Source organism: Sus scrofa, chromosome 5 (assembly GCF_000003025.6).
Source record: "Sus scrofa isolate TJ Tabasco breed Duroc chromosome 5, Sscrofa11.1, whole genome shotgun sequence".
In the NCBI taxonomy this organism is placed as follows: Eukaryota; Metazoa; Chordata; class Mammalia; order Artiodactyla; family Suidae; genus Sus; species Sus scrofa.
In genome coordinates, this window is record NC_010447.5 from 28,913,572 (window position 1) to 28,930,490 (window position 16,919).

The 16,919-nt window shown below is 37.8% G+C and overlaps 1 protein-coding gene across 4 annotated transcripts in view; it reads left to right on the forward strand.

Annotated features, from left to right (window-relative positions):
* The window catches only part of TBK1 (TANK binding kinase 1), a 49,755-nt gene extending 33,362 nt beyond the window's left edge, over positions 1 to 16,393 (forward strand). For 2 of the 4 annotated variants that reach the window (XM_021090853.1, XM_021090854.1), the window contains 10 exons: positions 2,976 to 3,077; positions 3,882 to 3,960; positions 10,020 to 10,141; positions 10,240 to 10,316; positions 10,918 to 10,957; positions 11,470 to 11,571; positions 11,709 to 11,805; positions 12,494 to 12,600; positions 12,828 to 12,899; positions 15,642 to 16,152. In XM_021090853.1, coding sequence (XP_020946512.1) covers positions 2,976 to 3,077; positions 3,882 to 3,960; positions 10,020 to 10,141; positions 10,240 to 10,316; positions 10,918 to 10,957; positions 11,470 to 11,571; positions 11,709 to 11,805; positions 12,494 to 12,600; positions 12,828 to 12,899; positions 15,642 to 15,693 — 850 coding nt within the window. In that variant the 3' untranslated portion in view covers positions 15,694 to 16,152. 4 annotated transcript variants of the gene reach the window in all.

Sequence of the window (16,919 nt, forward strand, 5' to 3'; positions counted from 1 at the left end):
GTGTCGTGCCTCTAGCAGTACCTAACATCCTTGGGGGAGTTCCCTGGTGGTCTAGTGGTTAGAACTCTGGGCTTTCACCTTGGGGCCTGGGTTCAGTTTCTGGTCTGGGAACTGAGATCCACATCTAGCTGCTGCATCCATGGCCAAAAGAAACACAAAGTGGATCAACATCTTTGGAAGCTTTTTTTTGAATTTTATACACACAAAGTAATGGCCTCATGTTCTCTGGACTCCTGGCGCTCTTAGGCTTTAATGCTTATAATGCTTACAACAGTTTATGCCCACTTCACACTTGTCCTTCCCTTCTCGCAAGAACACGTATGAAGCATTTCATTCTTGTTCTTCTGCTGCTTCTTCTAAGAAGACAAAAAGAATAAGGATCTTTGTTTTCCTGTCACCTTTATGTTAAATTCATAAATTTATGCTCATAATATTTTTTTATGTTCTCACATATCCAGTTTGTAAGCCTATGCTTTTCTCTTTCCATTAAGAATCAGGGAGTTCCCTTTGTGGTGCAGCAGAAATGAATCCGACTAGTATCCTTGAGGATTCGGGTTTGATCCCTGGCCTCGCTCAGCAGGTTAAGGATCCCACGTTGCCCTGAGCTATGGTGTAGGTCCCAGATGCGGCTCAAATCTGGTGTTGCTGTGACTATGGCATTGGCTGGCAGCTGCAGCTCCCATTCGACCTAGCCTGGGAACTACCGCATGCTGCAGGTGTGGTCCTAAAAAGCAAAAAAAAAAAAAAAGCCTCTTTGTTTTTACTAAATGGTTTCTGGAGAAATCTAAGTGTTGACTCCATTTTTTTTTTAATTTTAATTTTTTCTGTTGATTTACAAAGTTCTATCAATTTCTGCTGTATAGCAAAATAACCCATTCGTGTGTGTGTGTGTGTGTGTGTGTGTGTGTGTATTCTTTTTCTCACATTATCTCCTTCATGTTCCATCCCAAGTGACTGGATATAGTTCCCCTGTGCTATACAGCAGGATCTCATTGCTTATCCACTCCAAATGCAATGGTTTACTTCAGCTAACCCCAAACTCCCACTCCCTCCCCCTCCCACTTGGTAAACATAAATCTGTTCACCAGGTCCCTAAGTTTGTTTCTTTTCTGTAGATAGGTTCATTTGTGCCATATATTAGATTCCATATATAAGTGATATCTTAGGGTATTTGTCTCTCTCTCTTCTCTTTCTGACTTACTTCACTTAGTATGAGAGTCTCTAGTTCCATCCATGTTGCTGCAAATGGCATTACTTTCTTCTTTTTTATGGCTGAGGATTCCACTTATTTATTTTTATTTTTATTTTTATTTTTATTTTTTGTCTTTTTATGGCCACACCTGAGGTATATGGAAGTTTCCAGGCTAGGGATCGAATCAGAGCTGCAGCTGCTGGCCTACGCCACAACACATAGCAATGTGGGATCCAAGCTGCGTCTGTGACCTACATCACAGCTCAAGGCAACAGCAGATCTTTAACCCAATGAGCAAGGCCAGGGATCAAACCCCCATCCTCATGGATACCATTCAGTTTCATTAACTACTGAGCCATGATGGGAACTCCAGGGACTCCATTTATTTTTGTAGCATTGTTCCTAACAGCTCTCATTTTCTCTTGCTGCAGTTACCTGCCCTGGTCACTGCTTCATGAAGCTTTTTATTCCTTTTACTTATTAGCTTTTAGTTCAGTAAGTCACGAGAAAATGGGTTTTAATATGCACAGTTGGCAGACTTTTTATCAGTCAGTAATTTTTTTTTTTTTTTTTAGGACCGCACCTGTGGCACATGGAAGTTCCCATGGAAGGGGTCGAATTGGAGCTGGAGCTGCAGCTGCCAGCCACAGCACAGCAACACCAGATCTGAGCTGCATCTACGACCTACACCACAGCTCACAGCAATGCCAGATCCTTAATCCACTGAGTGAGGCCAGGGATCAAACCTGAGTTCTTATGGATACTAGTCAGATTCTTAACCCACTGTGTCACAGTGGGGACTCCCAGTTAGTAAATATTTTAGACTTTGTGGGACACAAGTTCTCTTCTTTGTTTTCACTTTGTTTTTATACCCTTTAAAAATGTAAATACCATTCTTAGCAGAAATAAGCATCAGGCCTTAGTTTGTTGACCCTTAGTATAGATCAAAAGCCCTTCAGTTATATTATATACCATGTTATTCTGCTTCTTTAGGAATATATTAATTGATTTAAAGTATATATCTGGGAGTTCCCCCTGTGATGCAATGGGATCGGCAGCATCTCTGGAGCACTGGGATACAGGTTCCATCCCCAGCCTGGCACAGGTCACAGTTGAGCTCAGATCTGATCCCTGGCCCTGGTAACTCTGTATGCCTCAGGACAGCCAAAAAAAGAGGAAAAAAATAATAAATAAAGTATATAATGGGCATTTCCCTTGTGTCACAGCAGTTTAGGGCTCCAGTGTTGTCACTGAAATGGCTTGGGTCTCTGCCAAAAGCTTAAAAAATTTTTTAAAAAGTGTAAATGAGACAACAGTCTACTGTGAGCAGTAAAAATTCTAGTAGTATAAAATGTAATGCTACTTAGCTTGTTTGTGTGATTATAGATTAGTTTTTACTCCTTCATATAATTTTAATGCCTTACATCTCTAAGCTGTTAATTTTTAATAAGTAGTAATCGTTTGTGCCCTGGATAGATGTGTCACAGAGATGCTTTCAATAATAAAAAGAGAATTGGCTTTCATAACATATCAGGAGTGTTAAGGGAGTTCCCTACCAGCCTAGAGGTTAAGGATCTGGCATTGTCACTGCTGTGGTTGAGTCCCTGCTGTGGCATGGGTTCGATCCCTAACCTGGGAACTTCTACATGCCATGGGAATGGCCAAAAAAAAAAAAAGACTGTGAAGAGGTTTTTCTGAACAGAAAGTAGTACAGCAGTGTAATTAGTGGACAATGAGAAAACAATTCCTTAGCAAAACTAATGAGAATATTATTATTTTTTAGAGAATTAGTTAAAGATGATTATAATGAAACTGTTCACAAAAAGACAGAAGTTGTGATCACATTGGATTTCTACATCAGAAACATTGAAAAAACTGTGACAGTGTGAGTAGATTAGTTCCTTATTAATAGCGGTTAAAATGTTAACTATTGTTTCACTTCTCTTTAATTTGTTTAGTTATCCTTGGCATAATATAGTGTGCTATGTAAGCATTTCTATTAAAAGACAACCTTAGATTAAGTCATTTCCTCACAAAGGCAAAAATATCCAGTCCATCTCAGTAAGAAATGAGTACCCTGTCTTTGGTGGCATTTTCCCCTATCTTTGGAGAAGGAAAAGGTGTCTGAATTAAAAACACCTGATTTTCTTTTTGCTTTGCAAATCAGACAACTCTGCATAAGAAAATATAAAACCTGTAACCAAAGGAAGTAGAAAGATATTCTAGAACCTTATTTTATTATTTTTAGAATTTGGGGATTACTGTTAGTTTACTCTTGCATATTAGTCTTATCCCTGAGAATGCCTTTTGAAACAGAGTGCTATTTTTAAATGCCCTCTTCTAGGCTATACTATTTGTATTACACAGGAAATACAATAAATTAAATTAGTGTATACTGTTGACCTCCATTAATTCTGAAATCTTGTATTTTGACAATTATCCTGACATAAGACTATTTGGAATAAAGTTGTCTTTTATGGTTTAATCTCTTAATCTGCATATTTATAAGTAGAAGTGTATAAAATTCTTTCTTTAGAAAGACATCAAGTTTTCTTGGAATCTGTTGATTGTAGGCTTTACATTCAATATTCTGTTCTTAAATGGTTAAAATAAAAGATTAGATATAATTTATAAAACTTCTTTTAAAATCTATGCTCATTTAATTTTCCTGTACTTGTTTTTCATACAGATATGAAAAGTTGATGAAGATCAACCTAGAAACAACAGAGTTAGGTGAAATTTCAGACATACACACCAAATTGTTAAGAGTAAGTATTTACAAAATTTTGATAATCATGGACTTAGAATCTGTTTCTTTGCTGGCAAGATTAGATCTGAACTTTCCTAGAGAGATGGTGTGCCATAAACTCCCCAAAGAAAAGGTAGCGTTTTCCCAACTGAAGGAACTATTTACAGTTATTTAAATACTCTTACCTGCCATGAAATTCTTTTTTTTTTTTTTTTTTTTTTTTGGTTTTTAGGGCCGCACCCTCAGTATATGGAGAGTCCCAGGCTAGGGATCGAATCAAAGCTCTAGCTGCCGGCCTACACCACAGCCACAGCAACACCAGATCCGAGCCTCGTCTGCAACCTGTGCCACAGCTCACAGCAACACCAGATCCTTAACCCACTGACCCAGTCCAGGGATCAAACCTGTTCCCTCATGGATGCTAGTCAGATGTGTTAACCAATAAGCCACGATGGGAACTCCGCTGTGAAATTCTTTATGACGTTTCCAAATGCCTACCTTATTTTATTTTATTTATTTATTTTTTTTTTTTGTCTTTTTGCCATTTCTTGGGCCACTCCGGTGGCATATGGAGATTTGCAGGCTAGGGGTCAAATCTGAGCTATAGCCACCGGCCTACACCAGAGCCACAGCAACTTGGGATCCGAGCCACGTCTGCAACCTACACCACAGCTCACGGCAACGCCGGATCCTTGACCCACTGAGCGAGGCCAGGGATCGAACCCAAAATCCCATGGTTCCTAGTCGGATTCGTTAACCACTGCGCCACGACGGGAACTCCAAATGCCTACCTTATTTTAAGCCCATTTCTCTCTCCCTCTTCCTTTCTCTCCCTCTCTCTCTTTAAAATCCATCATGTTCTTGTATTGCCTCTGTGGCAGTTAAAGAAGTTCATAAGTGTAATTTGGAGTTCCCGTCGTGGCGCAGTGGTTAACGAATCCGACTAGGAACCATGAGGTTGTGGGTTCGGTCCCTGCCCTTGCTCAGTGGGTTAACGATCTGGCGTTGCCATGAGCTGTGGTGTAGGTTGCAGACTCGGCTCGGATCCCGCGTTGCTGTGGCTCTGGCGTAGACCGGTGGCTCCAGCTCCGATTCAACCCCTAGCCTGGGAACCTCCATATGCCGCAGGAGCGGCCCAAGAAATAGCAACAACAACAAAAGACAAAAGACAAAAAGACAAAAAATAAATAAATAAATAAAAATAAAATAAAAATAAAAAAGAAGTTCATAAGTGTAATTTAACATGCAGAGTGCTTAAACTTGTTTAGAAATAGATGCATGCTAGGAAAATATCAATAAATTTCTAATAGAAAGTAAGGAAAGAAAGATTTGGGTTCCTCAAGAATCTTTTCTTTTCTTTTTTTTTTTTTTTTTTTTTGCTTTTTAGGGCTACACCCATGACATATGAAGTTCTCAGGCTAGGGATTAAATCAGATTTACAGCTGTCGGCCTGTGTCACAGCCACAGCAACACAGTATCCAAGCCAGGTCTATGACCTGCACCACAGCTTATGGCAATGCCTGATTGTCAACCCACTGAGTGAGGCCAGGGACTGAACCCCCTCTAGTTGGATTCATTTCTGCTGAGCCACTAGGGGAACTCCCAATGAATCATTTCTATAACTAAAAAAAATTAGGACAAAAGTCTCTGCTCTTTTAAAAAATACAGTAGCATTCAAGGTATCCTCTGGATCTCTCTTTAAAATGTATTGTAGGAGTTCCCGTGTTCGATCCCTGGCCTTGCTCGGTGGCTTATGGATCCAGCATTGCTGTGAGCTGTGGTATAGGTTGCAGACGCGGCTCGAATCCCACATTACTGTGGCTCTGGCGTAGGCCAGTGGCTGCGGCTCCAATTAGACCCCTAGCCTGGGAATCTCCATATGCCGCGGAAGTGGCCCTAGAAAAGGCAAAAAGACAAATAAAATAAAATAAAATAAAATGTATTGTAGAAGAGCATGGAATTATGTATTGAGAGCTAACTGCTTACTCATCCCAGATCTACCTCTGTTTACCTAGCTGTTCCTGCCTAGCTACTTGAGCAGGGCCTTCACTTCTCTGCATCCTTGCTTTCTTTTTCTTTTAAAAAAATTTTTATTATAGTTGATTTACAATGTTCTGTCAATTTCTGCTGTACAGAAAAGTGACCCAGTTTATTTATATATGTATATATATATACACACATAGACACATTCTTTTTCTCATATTTTCTTCTGTCTTGTTCTGCCATAAGCATATAGTTCCCTGTGCTATACAGCAGGATCTTCTTCTTCTTTAAAATGGGCAGGAAGTTCCTGTTATGGCTCAGCAGAAACAAAGCTGACTAGTACCCTGAGGAGGTGGTTCGATCCCTGGCCTTGCTCAATGGGTTAAGGATCTGGCCTTGCCGTGAGCTGCAGTGTAGGTCGAAGACGCAGCTTGGATTTGGCATTGCTGTGGTTGTAGTGTAGGCCAGCAGCTGCAGCTCTGATTCATCCCCTAGCCTAGGAACTTCTATGCCATGGGTGAGGTCCTAAAAAAAGCAAAAAATAAAAATAAAATAAAATGGGCAGTTTCTTACTGTGCTTATCTCATAGGTTCTTGTACCAATTAAATTAGATAAATAAAAATGCTATTATGCTCCTGTAAGCTGTTAGCATTGGAAGTATTCTTTCATGAAATGATGGTAAATTAAAAGTGAAAAAGGATTTGGTGTTATATCCCTTTTCTCTTTCTGAGCTTAGGCTGGTTTTTAGTTGGTTTTTTTCCTCAGATCTTTTTTAGATCTAGAACAGTGGTTTTCAAAATCTGAGTAATGAACAAACCAGTAGGTTGTAAAGTTTAGCACATTGCATTCAGCAGTGTTTTCAAATGAAGTAGAATAGAAAACCTCAGAAGGAGTTCTTATTGTGGCGCAGTGGAAAGGAATCTGACTAGGAACCATGAGGTTGCAGGTTCGATCCCTGGTCTTGCTCAGTGGGTTAAGGATCCGGTGTTGCCGTGAGCCGTGGTGTAGGTTGCAGACATGGCTTGGATCTGGCGTTGCCATGACTCTGGCATAGGCTGGCGGCTGTAGCTCCGATTAGACCCCTAGCCTGGGAACCTCCATATGCCGCAGGCGTGGCCCTAAAAAGCAAAAAAAAAGAAAGAAAGAAAACATCAGAATGCATCACCTATAATAAGGAAATTACTACTCCATGAAACTTTCAGTTGTTGAATATACAAACCTAAATAATACAGAGTTAAAGCAGAGTGAATTTTTTACCATAAGTAAAAAAAAAAAAAAAAAAGTTTCAAAAACGTTTGAAAAATGTTGTTGTAGAATAAAGAGTTTAAAAGTCAAAGAAACAGAAAATGGTTTTCTCCAGTATCTGTCTCTGTTTAAATATAGGCAGTCATGTTGTAAATGTTTTCTGTTCTTTTTTTGCTTTTGTCTTAGAACGTGATTTATCAGCACACACACACGTATAAATATATATATATATTTTTTTTTTTTTTTTTCCTTTTGGTCTTTTTCTGACTGCATCATGTGGAAGTTTCCAAGCTAGAGGTTGAATTGGAGCTGCAGCTGCCAGCCTGTGCCATAGCTCACAGCAACGACAGACCCTTAACCACAGAGTGGGGCCAGGGATTGAAGCCACATCCTCATAAATATTAGAAGGCTTTGCCATTGCTGAGCCACAATGGGAACTCTGTTATATATATTTTTAAATGATTATAACCCTACAAACCTCCTATTGTCATTTTTATTTTTTGTATGACATTAAAGACACTTTCCAGTTTTGTTTTTGTTTTGTTAGGTTATACTACTTTTTTTTTTTTTTTTTTTTTTTTTTTTGCCTTTTCTAGAGCCACTCCCTCGGCATATGGAGGTTCCCAGGCTAGGAGTCTAATCGGAGCTGTAGCCACTGGCCTATGCCAGAGCCACAGCAACTCGGGATTCGAGCCACATCTGCGACCTATACCACAGCTCACGGCAACGCCAGATCCTTAACCCACTGAGCAAGGCCAGGGATCAAACCCGCAACCTCATGGTTCCTAGTAGGATTTGTTAACCACTGCTCCACAATTGGAACTCCCAGGTTACGCTACTTTTAAAGTAGACACGATATTGCAGCCAAGTGATTTATTAATAGTTTTTCTTATTACCCCCCCATGTAATTATACCCCTAATGTTCAAGTTGCTTGCTATTTCTCACACCTTTATTAATGATTTAAAAAATAATTTTGTATGTAAAATATTTTCCATATTTTGGAAGTATAATACATTCTTAACCTTAATGTTAAAGAAGACAACGTATGAAAAGCAAGTATATATTTGACTATATAAGAATTCAGGGAGTTCCCGTCGTGGCGCAGTGGTTAACGAATCCGACTAGGAACCATGAGGTTGCAGGTTCGGTCCCTGCCCTTGCTCAGTGGGTTAACGATCCGGCGTTGCCGTGAGCTGTGGTGTAGATTGCAGACTCGGCTTCGGATCCCGAGTTGCTGTGGCTCTGGCGTAGGCCAGTGGCTACAGCTCCGATTCAACCCCTAGCCTGGGAACCTCCATATGCCGCGGGAGCGGCCCAAGAAATAGCAAAAAGACAAAAACAAACAAACAAACAAACAAAATAAATAAAAGTTTAAAAAAAAAAAAAGAATTCAGGCTCTCTAACAAAAAATAATGTCAGAAAACAAATAGATGGAGAAAATGAGAGAGGGTTTTTTATAAAAATAGCTCATACAAATGCATATGGAAAACATTAAATCTGCAGTAAACAGACAAAGAACATTTAGAAATGATTTAAAAATGAATAGATCTAAACGAAACTCTTGAAAAAAGTTCAACTCCCAATAGTAATAGAAAATTGCATATTAACATTAAGGTACCATTTTTTCTTTCAAATTAGGAGGGGTTAAACAATTATGTAATACTGATACTAACAAGAGCAGAGTAAAAAAGACACTTTGTTGCTAGTAGCAGCATAAACTGCCACCTAAAACTTTATTTGAAAAGCACTGGTATGTATCATGATCCTTAAAATATTCAAACACATTTATCCCTTAAGTCTAACCTTCATCCTTAAAAATTTGGAGTTCCTGGAGTTCACGTTATGGCTCAGTAAGTTCAGAACCCGATTAGTTTCCTTGAGGATGCTGGTTTGATCCCTGGCCTCGCTCAATGGGTTAAGGATCCAGTGTTGCCACAAGCTGTGATGTAAGTCACAGATGAGACTCCTATCTCGTATTGCCGCAGTTGTGTCGCAGGCCAGCAGCTGCAGCTCTGATTAGACCTCTAGCCTGGGAACTTTCATAGGCAGGTGTGGGCACTAAAAATAAATAAATAAATAATTCCCTGATGGCCTAGGAGTTAAGACTCATTGTTGTCACTGCTGTGGCTTGGGTTCAGTCCCTCACCTGGGATTCCTCAGCATGCCATGGGCACAGCCAAAAAGAAAAAAAAAAAAGTTTCACAAATGCTCAGTTCTGTTGTAGATAAGTGATAAATTTACCAAGCTTAAAATGAGCAAGATCTTAGATGAGGTTTCTTTTCCTGTTTTTTTGGCTGTGCCTGTGGCATAGAGAAGTTCCTGGGCCAGGAATCAGATCCACACCATAGCAGTAACCATAGCCTCAGCAGTGACAACACCAGATCTTTAATCTGCTGAGCCACCAGAGAACTCCCTATTTTTTGTTTCTAAAAGGAATTACTTTTCTTTTTATCACTAAACAAAGAGAGCCCAGTTTTGCCTGCCTACATTTATACTGGAGACACTGCTAATAGTTTTTCTGTTTGAGTTTCATGAGATAGAGTACTGACCATATTTTGTAGATAAAGAAACAGAAGCTTAATTGAATGATTAAAAGAATTTTACATGTTTTTCTAAAAAGATTTGAAATGTTTTATAAAATGTATTAATACTCATGTTTTATTACATTGTACTCTTGGTGGGATACAACCTAAGAAACTGTCCTTGTATTTAAAGATAAAAATTTTTCTGACTCTGAATTGAAGTAATCCATGAAAGAAATATTATTCAGACTTTAGACTCTATTAGCATTGTGATTATCATTTCTGATTTTTGGTCATGTAAATCTGAAACCCATTGGTTTTATTTAGCTTTCCAGTTCTCAGGGAACAATAGAAACCAGTCTTCAGGATATTGAAAGCAAATTATCTCCAGGTGGATTGCTGGCTGATACATGGACCCATCAAGAAGGCACTCATCCAAAAGACAGACAGTAGGTTATAACTTCACTGGTAGTTTCTGCTCATATTATTAAATGTCCTTTTTCACATCAACTCAATTAATTTATTTGGATTTTTCTTCCTCAAATAGTGTAGAAAAGCTACAAGTCCTGTTAAATTGCATCACAGAGATTTACTATCAATTCAAAAAAGACAAAGCAGAACGTAGTAAGTAAAATTTGCCACTTACTCATCTGATGAGGTAGCCCTGTAGTTGTAATTCGCTTGAACTAATTTGGTATATTTGTTAAGGATGGCTACTTAAGTTATTTATTTCACAGACTTGAATTCTATCAGGAAAGAGGTTGAATGTATTAAAAATTATTCTTAAAACCAACCTTTTGGGTATTTCAAATCAGGGCTTGTAAACTCCAAAACCTCTGGAGGCCCTTCCCATAACAGAAAGGAAAGAGATTAGTCAGTGGAGACCGAGGGGAGCTAGAGAGGGCCCCCCACATCCTCAGAATGACGGGGAAGCCACTATTCAGATTCATCTGATTGTTTTCCCAGTCTCAAGAGAAGCTAGACATACAGACTTTATTTGAAATACCCTGATGTTTGAATGTTAACAGTTAATTTTTTTCTCTAATGTTACCACTGTACAGACCAAATAAAAGCATTTGTGAGCTGTATCTACCCATGGGTCACAAGTTTGTGACATCTCCTTTAAATTTCCAGGCTTTTTGAAGTAACCATCTCAAAAGAAAAAATACTGCATGCCATTTCTTGATTATGCATTTACAAAAGTAATATATATTCTTATTTTTAGGACTAGCTTATAATGAAGAACAAATCCACAAATTTGACAAGTAAGTGTCCAGATTATGTTTAGTAATTACTTCTGATTATGTTATTACTGTGATTCTTCTTAAAGTTGGAGTTAATCACAATAAAAACTGCATTTTAATCTTAGCTCTATAGAATTGTTACTATATGTGCACATGTTTGAGGCCCACTCATCTGGCCCCTGGGTTGAGAGAGAGGTTACTGAGACGGGAGAATAAGGGGACACGCCTCTGCCTCGAGTGTGCAGATTACAGAAGGACAGGTAATAGAGAACATAGGCCAGGGCAGACTTAACCACCTCCTTAACCTTAATCTCTCAGTAAACAGTTTTTGATCATTCTCTGCTGAGGATTTTCTTTTTCTTCTTTTGCTGCTCTAATGTCTATCTTGGAAACTTCTGGTTTAGTGCTTTAAATATTCTAAACTCACAATAGTCATGACAGGAAACATGAATTTCATGTATTTGAAAATTCTTTACTATTGGAAATAGAAACAGTGATGGTGGTTTAAGCCTCTGATTATTTCTAAATTGCAGGCAAAAACTATTTTATCATGCAACAAAAGCTATGACCCACTTTACAGAAGAATGTGTTAAAAAGTATGAGGCATTTTTGGATAAGTCAGAAGAATGGATGAGGTAAGTAAACTTTTTGGAGGCTGATTAGTGGTTGACTGCACAATATGCAATTTAATGTATACTGCATATTATAAATAAGAATATTTCATTAGACAGCTTATTAATCTATTTTTTGTTGTTGTTGTTTTGGCTTTTAGAAAGATGCTGCATCTCAGGAAACAGTTACTATCCCTAACTAACCAGTGTTTTGATATTGAAGAAGAAGTGTCAAAGTATCAAGACTACACTAATGAGGTACGGCTTCAAAATCATCTAGAAAGAAACCTTTTTCCTGTTAGGAAGAATCAAAATTCTTCTCAGTTTATATCTGATAATGACTAAGAAGAGAGAAATAGGATATAAAATGCCTATATTCAGCTCTGCTTGCCCATTTGCGTTACGTATTTTGAGCCAAGTTTTTAGAACTTACATGTTTAACAATTAAAAACATCTGCTAAGCCATTTTTTTTTATCCTCTATAGGAAAAATATTTTAAAGAGTTATTTAATTTCTCTATCATGATGGTTTTAAAATTAAAACTTGGAGTTTACTTTGTGGCATAGCAGGAATGAATCTGACTAGGAACCATGAGGCTTCAGGTTTGATCCCTGGCCTCTCTCACTGGGTTAAGGATCCGGCGTTGCTGTGAGCTGTGGTGTAGGTTGCAGACACAGTTCAGATCTGCCATTGCTGTGGCTGTGATGTAGGCCTGCAGTTGTAGCTCCGATTAGACCCCTAACCAGGGAACCTCCATATGCCACAGGTGTGGCCCTAAAAAGCAAAAAAAATAAAATTAAATTAAAACTTAAAGCTCTAAAAGGCTTATTAAAACTTGTAACATTTGAGCTAAGATCTATAGTTAGTATTTTGTTCTGTGATTGATGTGGGTCTTGCTTTTCTTTTGTTTTTTGTTTTTTTGTTTTTTTTGTTTTTGATGTTTTAGTTACAAGAAACATTGCCACAGAAAATGTTTGCAGCCTCCAGTGGAATCAAACATACCATGACCCCAATTTATCCATGTTCTAACACATTAGTAGAAATGACTCTTGGGTAAGAAATGTATTATTTAGTAATTATAATGTTTCCATTTTTTAAAATTTATTTTTGTGATCTTGCTTTTATTTTGAAATTCTTGATATTTGTTATCACTGCATTTGCTAGTGTTATTTAATCTGGAGAACCAATCTAGAGAACTAAAACATAAATATAATTCTAAAGTACCTAAATCCTTTTTTTGAGCGAAGGAACTTATTTATCTTTATTTCGAATATGTATAGTATGAAGAAATTGAAGGAAGAAATGGAAGGGGTAGTTAAAGAACTTGCCGAAAATAATCACATTTTAGAAAGGTGAGTAATGCAAAAATCATTCTTCCCAGTGATTATATGCTATTGAGTTCATTTACATGTTTCTGTATTTGTATCTCTGTCTTCCTGTAGCAATAGGTTAAGTAGCAGGAAAGGAATATTGAGTCAGAACCCTGAGGTTTTGTGAATTTCATGGTGCCTTTTAATGTGTTTGGGGTTGTTCGGATAAAGACAAGTCAACTGTTATTGATGCCATTTTATACAAGCACTGGCTAATAGAATTCTCTGAATCGATCTGTGGAAACAAAAATCTCTTGGACATTATCTTTCAAAACATTTTCTCATTAGAATCATCATTTGCAATTTTGGAATCAGAGTCGCTTATGAGATGCCGGCACTCTAATTGGTGCTGTGTAACTCACAGAGCCCTCTGCATACCTCCTTGAGTGACTTCCGTGCATGTGAGTGCTGTCTCTTCATCGAGTTCTTTGAAGATCTGGGTGTCTGCTTATCTCCAGGATCCTAATAGATCAAGGAGAAAGAGCTGGAAAACATACAGAACCAATAAAGCCGCTCTTGGCGGCTGTTCCTTATACAGGTTCCTCAGAGATGTTCAGTCATATTTGGCTTGAGAATAGAAGCCTTCTCTGTCAAGCCCTTCGGTGCTTCTCCACAGATTCCCTCACCTCCAAGGTACTAATGCAGATATTTCACGTTTGAGGGTGTTTTGTACACTTACTTACAGGGCGCTTTCTCCCTGCGTGACCTCACTGAGCATGCCTTCCGGCCTTGTGCAGGGCAGAGCACGTAGTCTTTGTCCATGTCGTATGGGTATTGAGGTTCATACCTGAGAGGGGAACTGGGGCTGGAAACCAGCCTCCTGTCTCCTCACATCTCCCCACTAGCCCTGTTCTCACAAATAAAAGACCAGAGGTTCCTAAGATTAACTGTTAGGAAATCACATGCTTTTTTGAGCAGGAAGTTATCAGACACTTCTGTAGTATTATGTTTTTTTAATGAATTGTTAAAGTTTTTTTCAAACAATATATAAATGTAAAAATTGAAATAAAAGACTCCACCTGCCCTTTCTCATACCTCTCTACCCCCACGGAAGTAATCACTTCAGTGATTAATAGTTTGTTGTGCGAGTGTGTTTTATAAGAATAGAATCATTCTGTTCATACTAGTTTAGTCTAACTTTTTTTCACTTAAGGCTGTGTATCAAGGGTGCTTTTCCATATCCACACATATAGCTCTATTTTTCTCATTTTCAACAGCTGCCTGGTATTCCTGTACTAGGCATGTATGGATCTACCATATCTATTTAGGCATCCCTGTTTATTGGGCATTTAAGTTGTTTCTGGTTTTTCACAATTTCAAACCATGCTTCAGTGAACATACTTACATACTTTCATATACTTGTGTGAGAATTCATGAAGGGTTGATGTCTAGATGTTTCTAGATGTGAAATTGCTAGGTCAAGCGTATGCCTGTTTCAATTTTGATAGGTGTTGTTAGTTGTCTTAAAGGCTTATTTTGGTCCCATTGTCGACTCTGAACATTATCAGTTTTTTTAGTTTGTTTAGTAAAAACTGACATTTTGTTTTAATTTGCATTGTTTTGATTAATAGTAATGTCAGACATCCTTTTATATGTTTATTCATTTTTTTTCCTGTGAGTTGCCTTTTAGGTTTGAAGTCTTTCCTACTGGTTTCTGGCAACTATGTAGTAATTATTTAACTCTTCATAACTTTATAAATCAGTTTATAGTTTCCTAAAGCTAAAGATTAGCAAGTAGAAGAGACAGTTAAAGTATGTTTTAACAAAGTTTGGTTTTGAATCACTTATGTTTTGCGAAATAAAAATTCTCACTTCACGAACCATGTCCAATAAGTCGTGTTTTATGTGCAGGTTTGACAATGTATGAGTGATCAGACAGGATACAATCATAGCTTAAATGTTATGTGAACCACTTAAGGATTTGTGCCAAAACTAGTAGTAGAAGCCAGGGTGTCTGTACACTCTCTCCATGTGGATGCCTGTCGCTTCAGATTTTCTTGTGTCTAAAATCACTTAACATCATCCTTCCCAGCTCGGTTTCTCCTCTGATTTCCTCATCTTCTTTCCCTTTCTTATACTCCTGTGAACATAAATTATTTAGATACTTAACTCTTCTTTACTTCCTCTCATCAGCCTCATTTAGATCTCCTTTCCCCTCACTTGTGAGCCGTGGTAATAATCTGTCACCTCTTTACTTAACCAGCCCTTCTCATCTTTACAGCAAAAATAATCTTCCCAGATACTGATCTGATAGTACCACTCGCTTGGCTCAAAAATCTCTGAACTCCTGTTACCTAAAAAGTCTAAATTCATGCTTGAATTCAAAGAGTATAATAATCCAGCCCCAGCCTAATCACCCAACTTTATTTCCCGCTATTCCCCAAAATAACATTCTGTCTAGCAAGGTCCTATTCCTGTCACTGAAGTATGTTACACTGACTCCCAACTCCACCAAAAAGAAATTATCCAACTCCTCCTAACAGTTTCTAGATTACATTATTCACCGTTTTCTTTTAAGAAGTCTTCCCAAGCCACTGAGTTGTATTTTTTCACTTATTTTTAATAATACCACTGTGTTTCAGTGAGAAATAGAGTAAATTGTAGTTGGTTAGCTCTTTAAAAATGATGGTTAATTCCTCTGGCTAATATTGTATACTCTTCTGTAAAATGTTGGAGGCCAAATAAATGAATCTTCTGAGATTGCCTTTTTTTCATTTGTTTTAGGTTTGGCTCTTTAACCATGGATGGTGGCCTTCGCAATGTTGACTGTCTTTAGCTTTATAAAGAATTTGAGAAAGTTTCAGTTTGCACAAGAAAAATACTGAGGCATTAAATGAATGCCTCTAGGTGGTCTCTTGTTTCTCCATTTCACTGTTGGATGTTGTCTTGTAAATATGTATGATACTGTAAATACATAAAAAAATATAAATTTTTGGCTGCTGTTAAGATGTAATTTTACCTTTTAACATTTGTAATTACATGAGGACGTTTGACCTCAGTGAGCTCTTAGAAGAAAGCCATGACCAGTATGTTGAGATACTGATCCTCTACTCTTCTGAGTAAGGTTAATTAAGTCATATGTCTCTGATTGGAAACATTTTTAACTGGAACCAAAAGTGGCATCTTTACAAATCATTGAAGGCTGATGGTTGACACGTTGTAATCAGTACAATGGAGAGGTAGCTTCTGGGAGTGGGGAGCAGCGCCGAACCACTGTTCTACTAGGATTACAGTTTTTTTGAGAAGGATGAAGTGGCATTATCCCAGTTACCCTCATATCTGTTTAATTTCAGGTAACTTATTAAGCAGATTTTTTTAAGTGATTTAATTCTTAAAAACTGTTCATTTTCATTTTGGCCATAAATGTATAATTGTCATAAAAATTTTAGAATCATTTCAACTGTTTTAAGCTGTATATTCTTTAATTCTGCTTACTACTTCATGAAGAAATATCAATAAATTTCTCAATTTTAATGTAAAGAGTTTGTATGTTTCTTTGTACAACAGTTTGAGAAACAAGAGTTTCATTATAAAATATTGGCTCTAAGACCTATGTTGTATAAAATATCCTTGTTTTGGGTTTTTTTTTTTTTTTTTTTTTTTTTTTTTTTGGCTCTTTAGGACCACACCAGCAGCACATGGAGTTCCTAGGCTAGGGGCTGAATTGGAGCTGCAGCCACCGGCCTACACCACAGCCACATGGCAACGCCAGATCCTTAACCCGCTAAGCAGGACCAGGGATCGAACCCGAGACCTCATGGATACTAGTCGGCTTCATTAACCACTGAGCCACAATGGGAACTCCTTTTATATACTTCTTGATCTGTAAGAATCAGATTCTTTTTTTCTGGGATAAATTACTGCCAGGGTTTAAAATGCATATTTTTTCATCAACTGTAATTTTTAAAATAATGCATAAAGTGAAATAATGAACAAAGGGAGTTCCTACTGTGGCACAGCAAAAACAAATCCAACTAGTATCAAAGAGGATGAAGGTTCTAC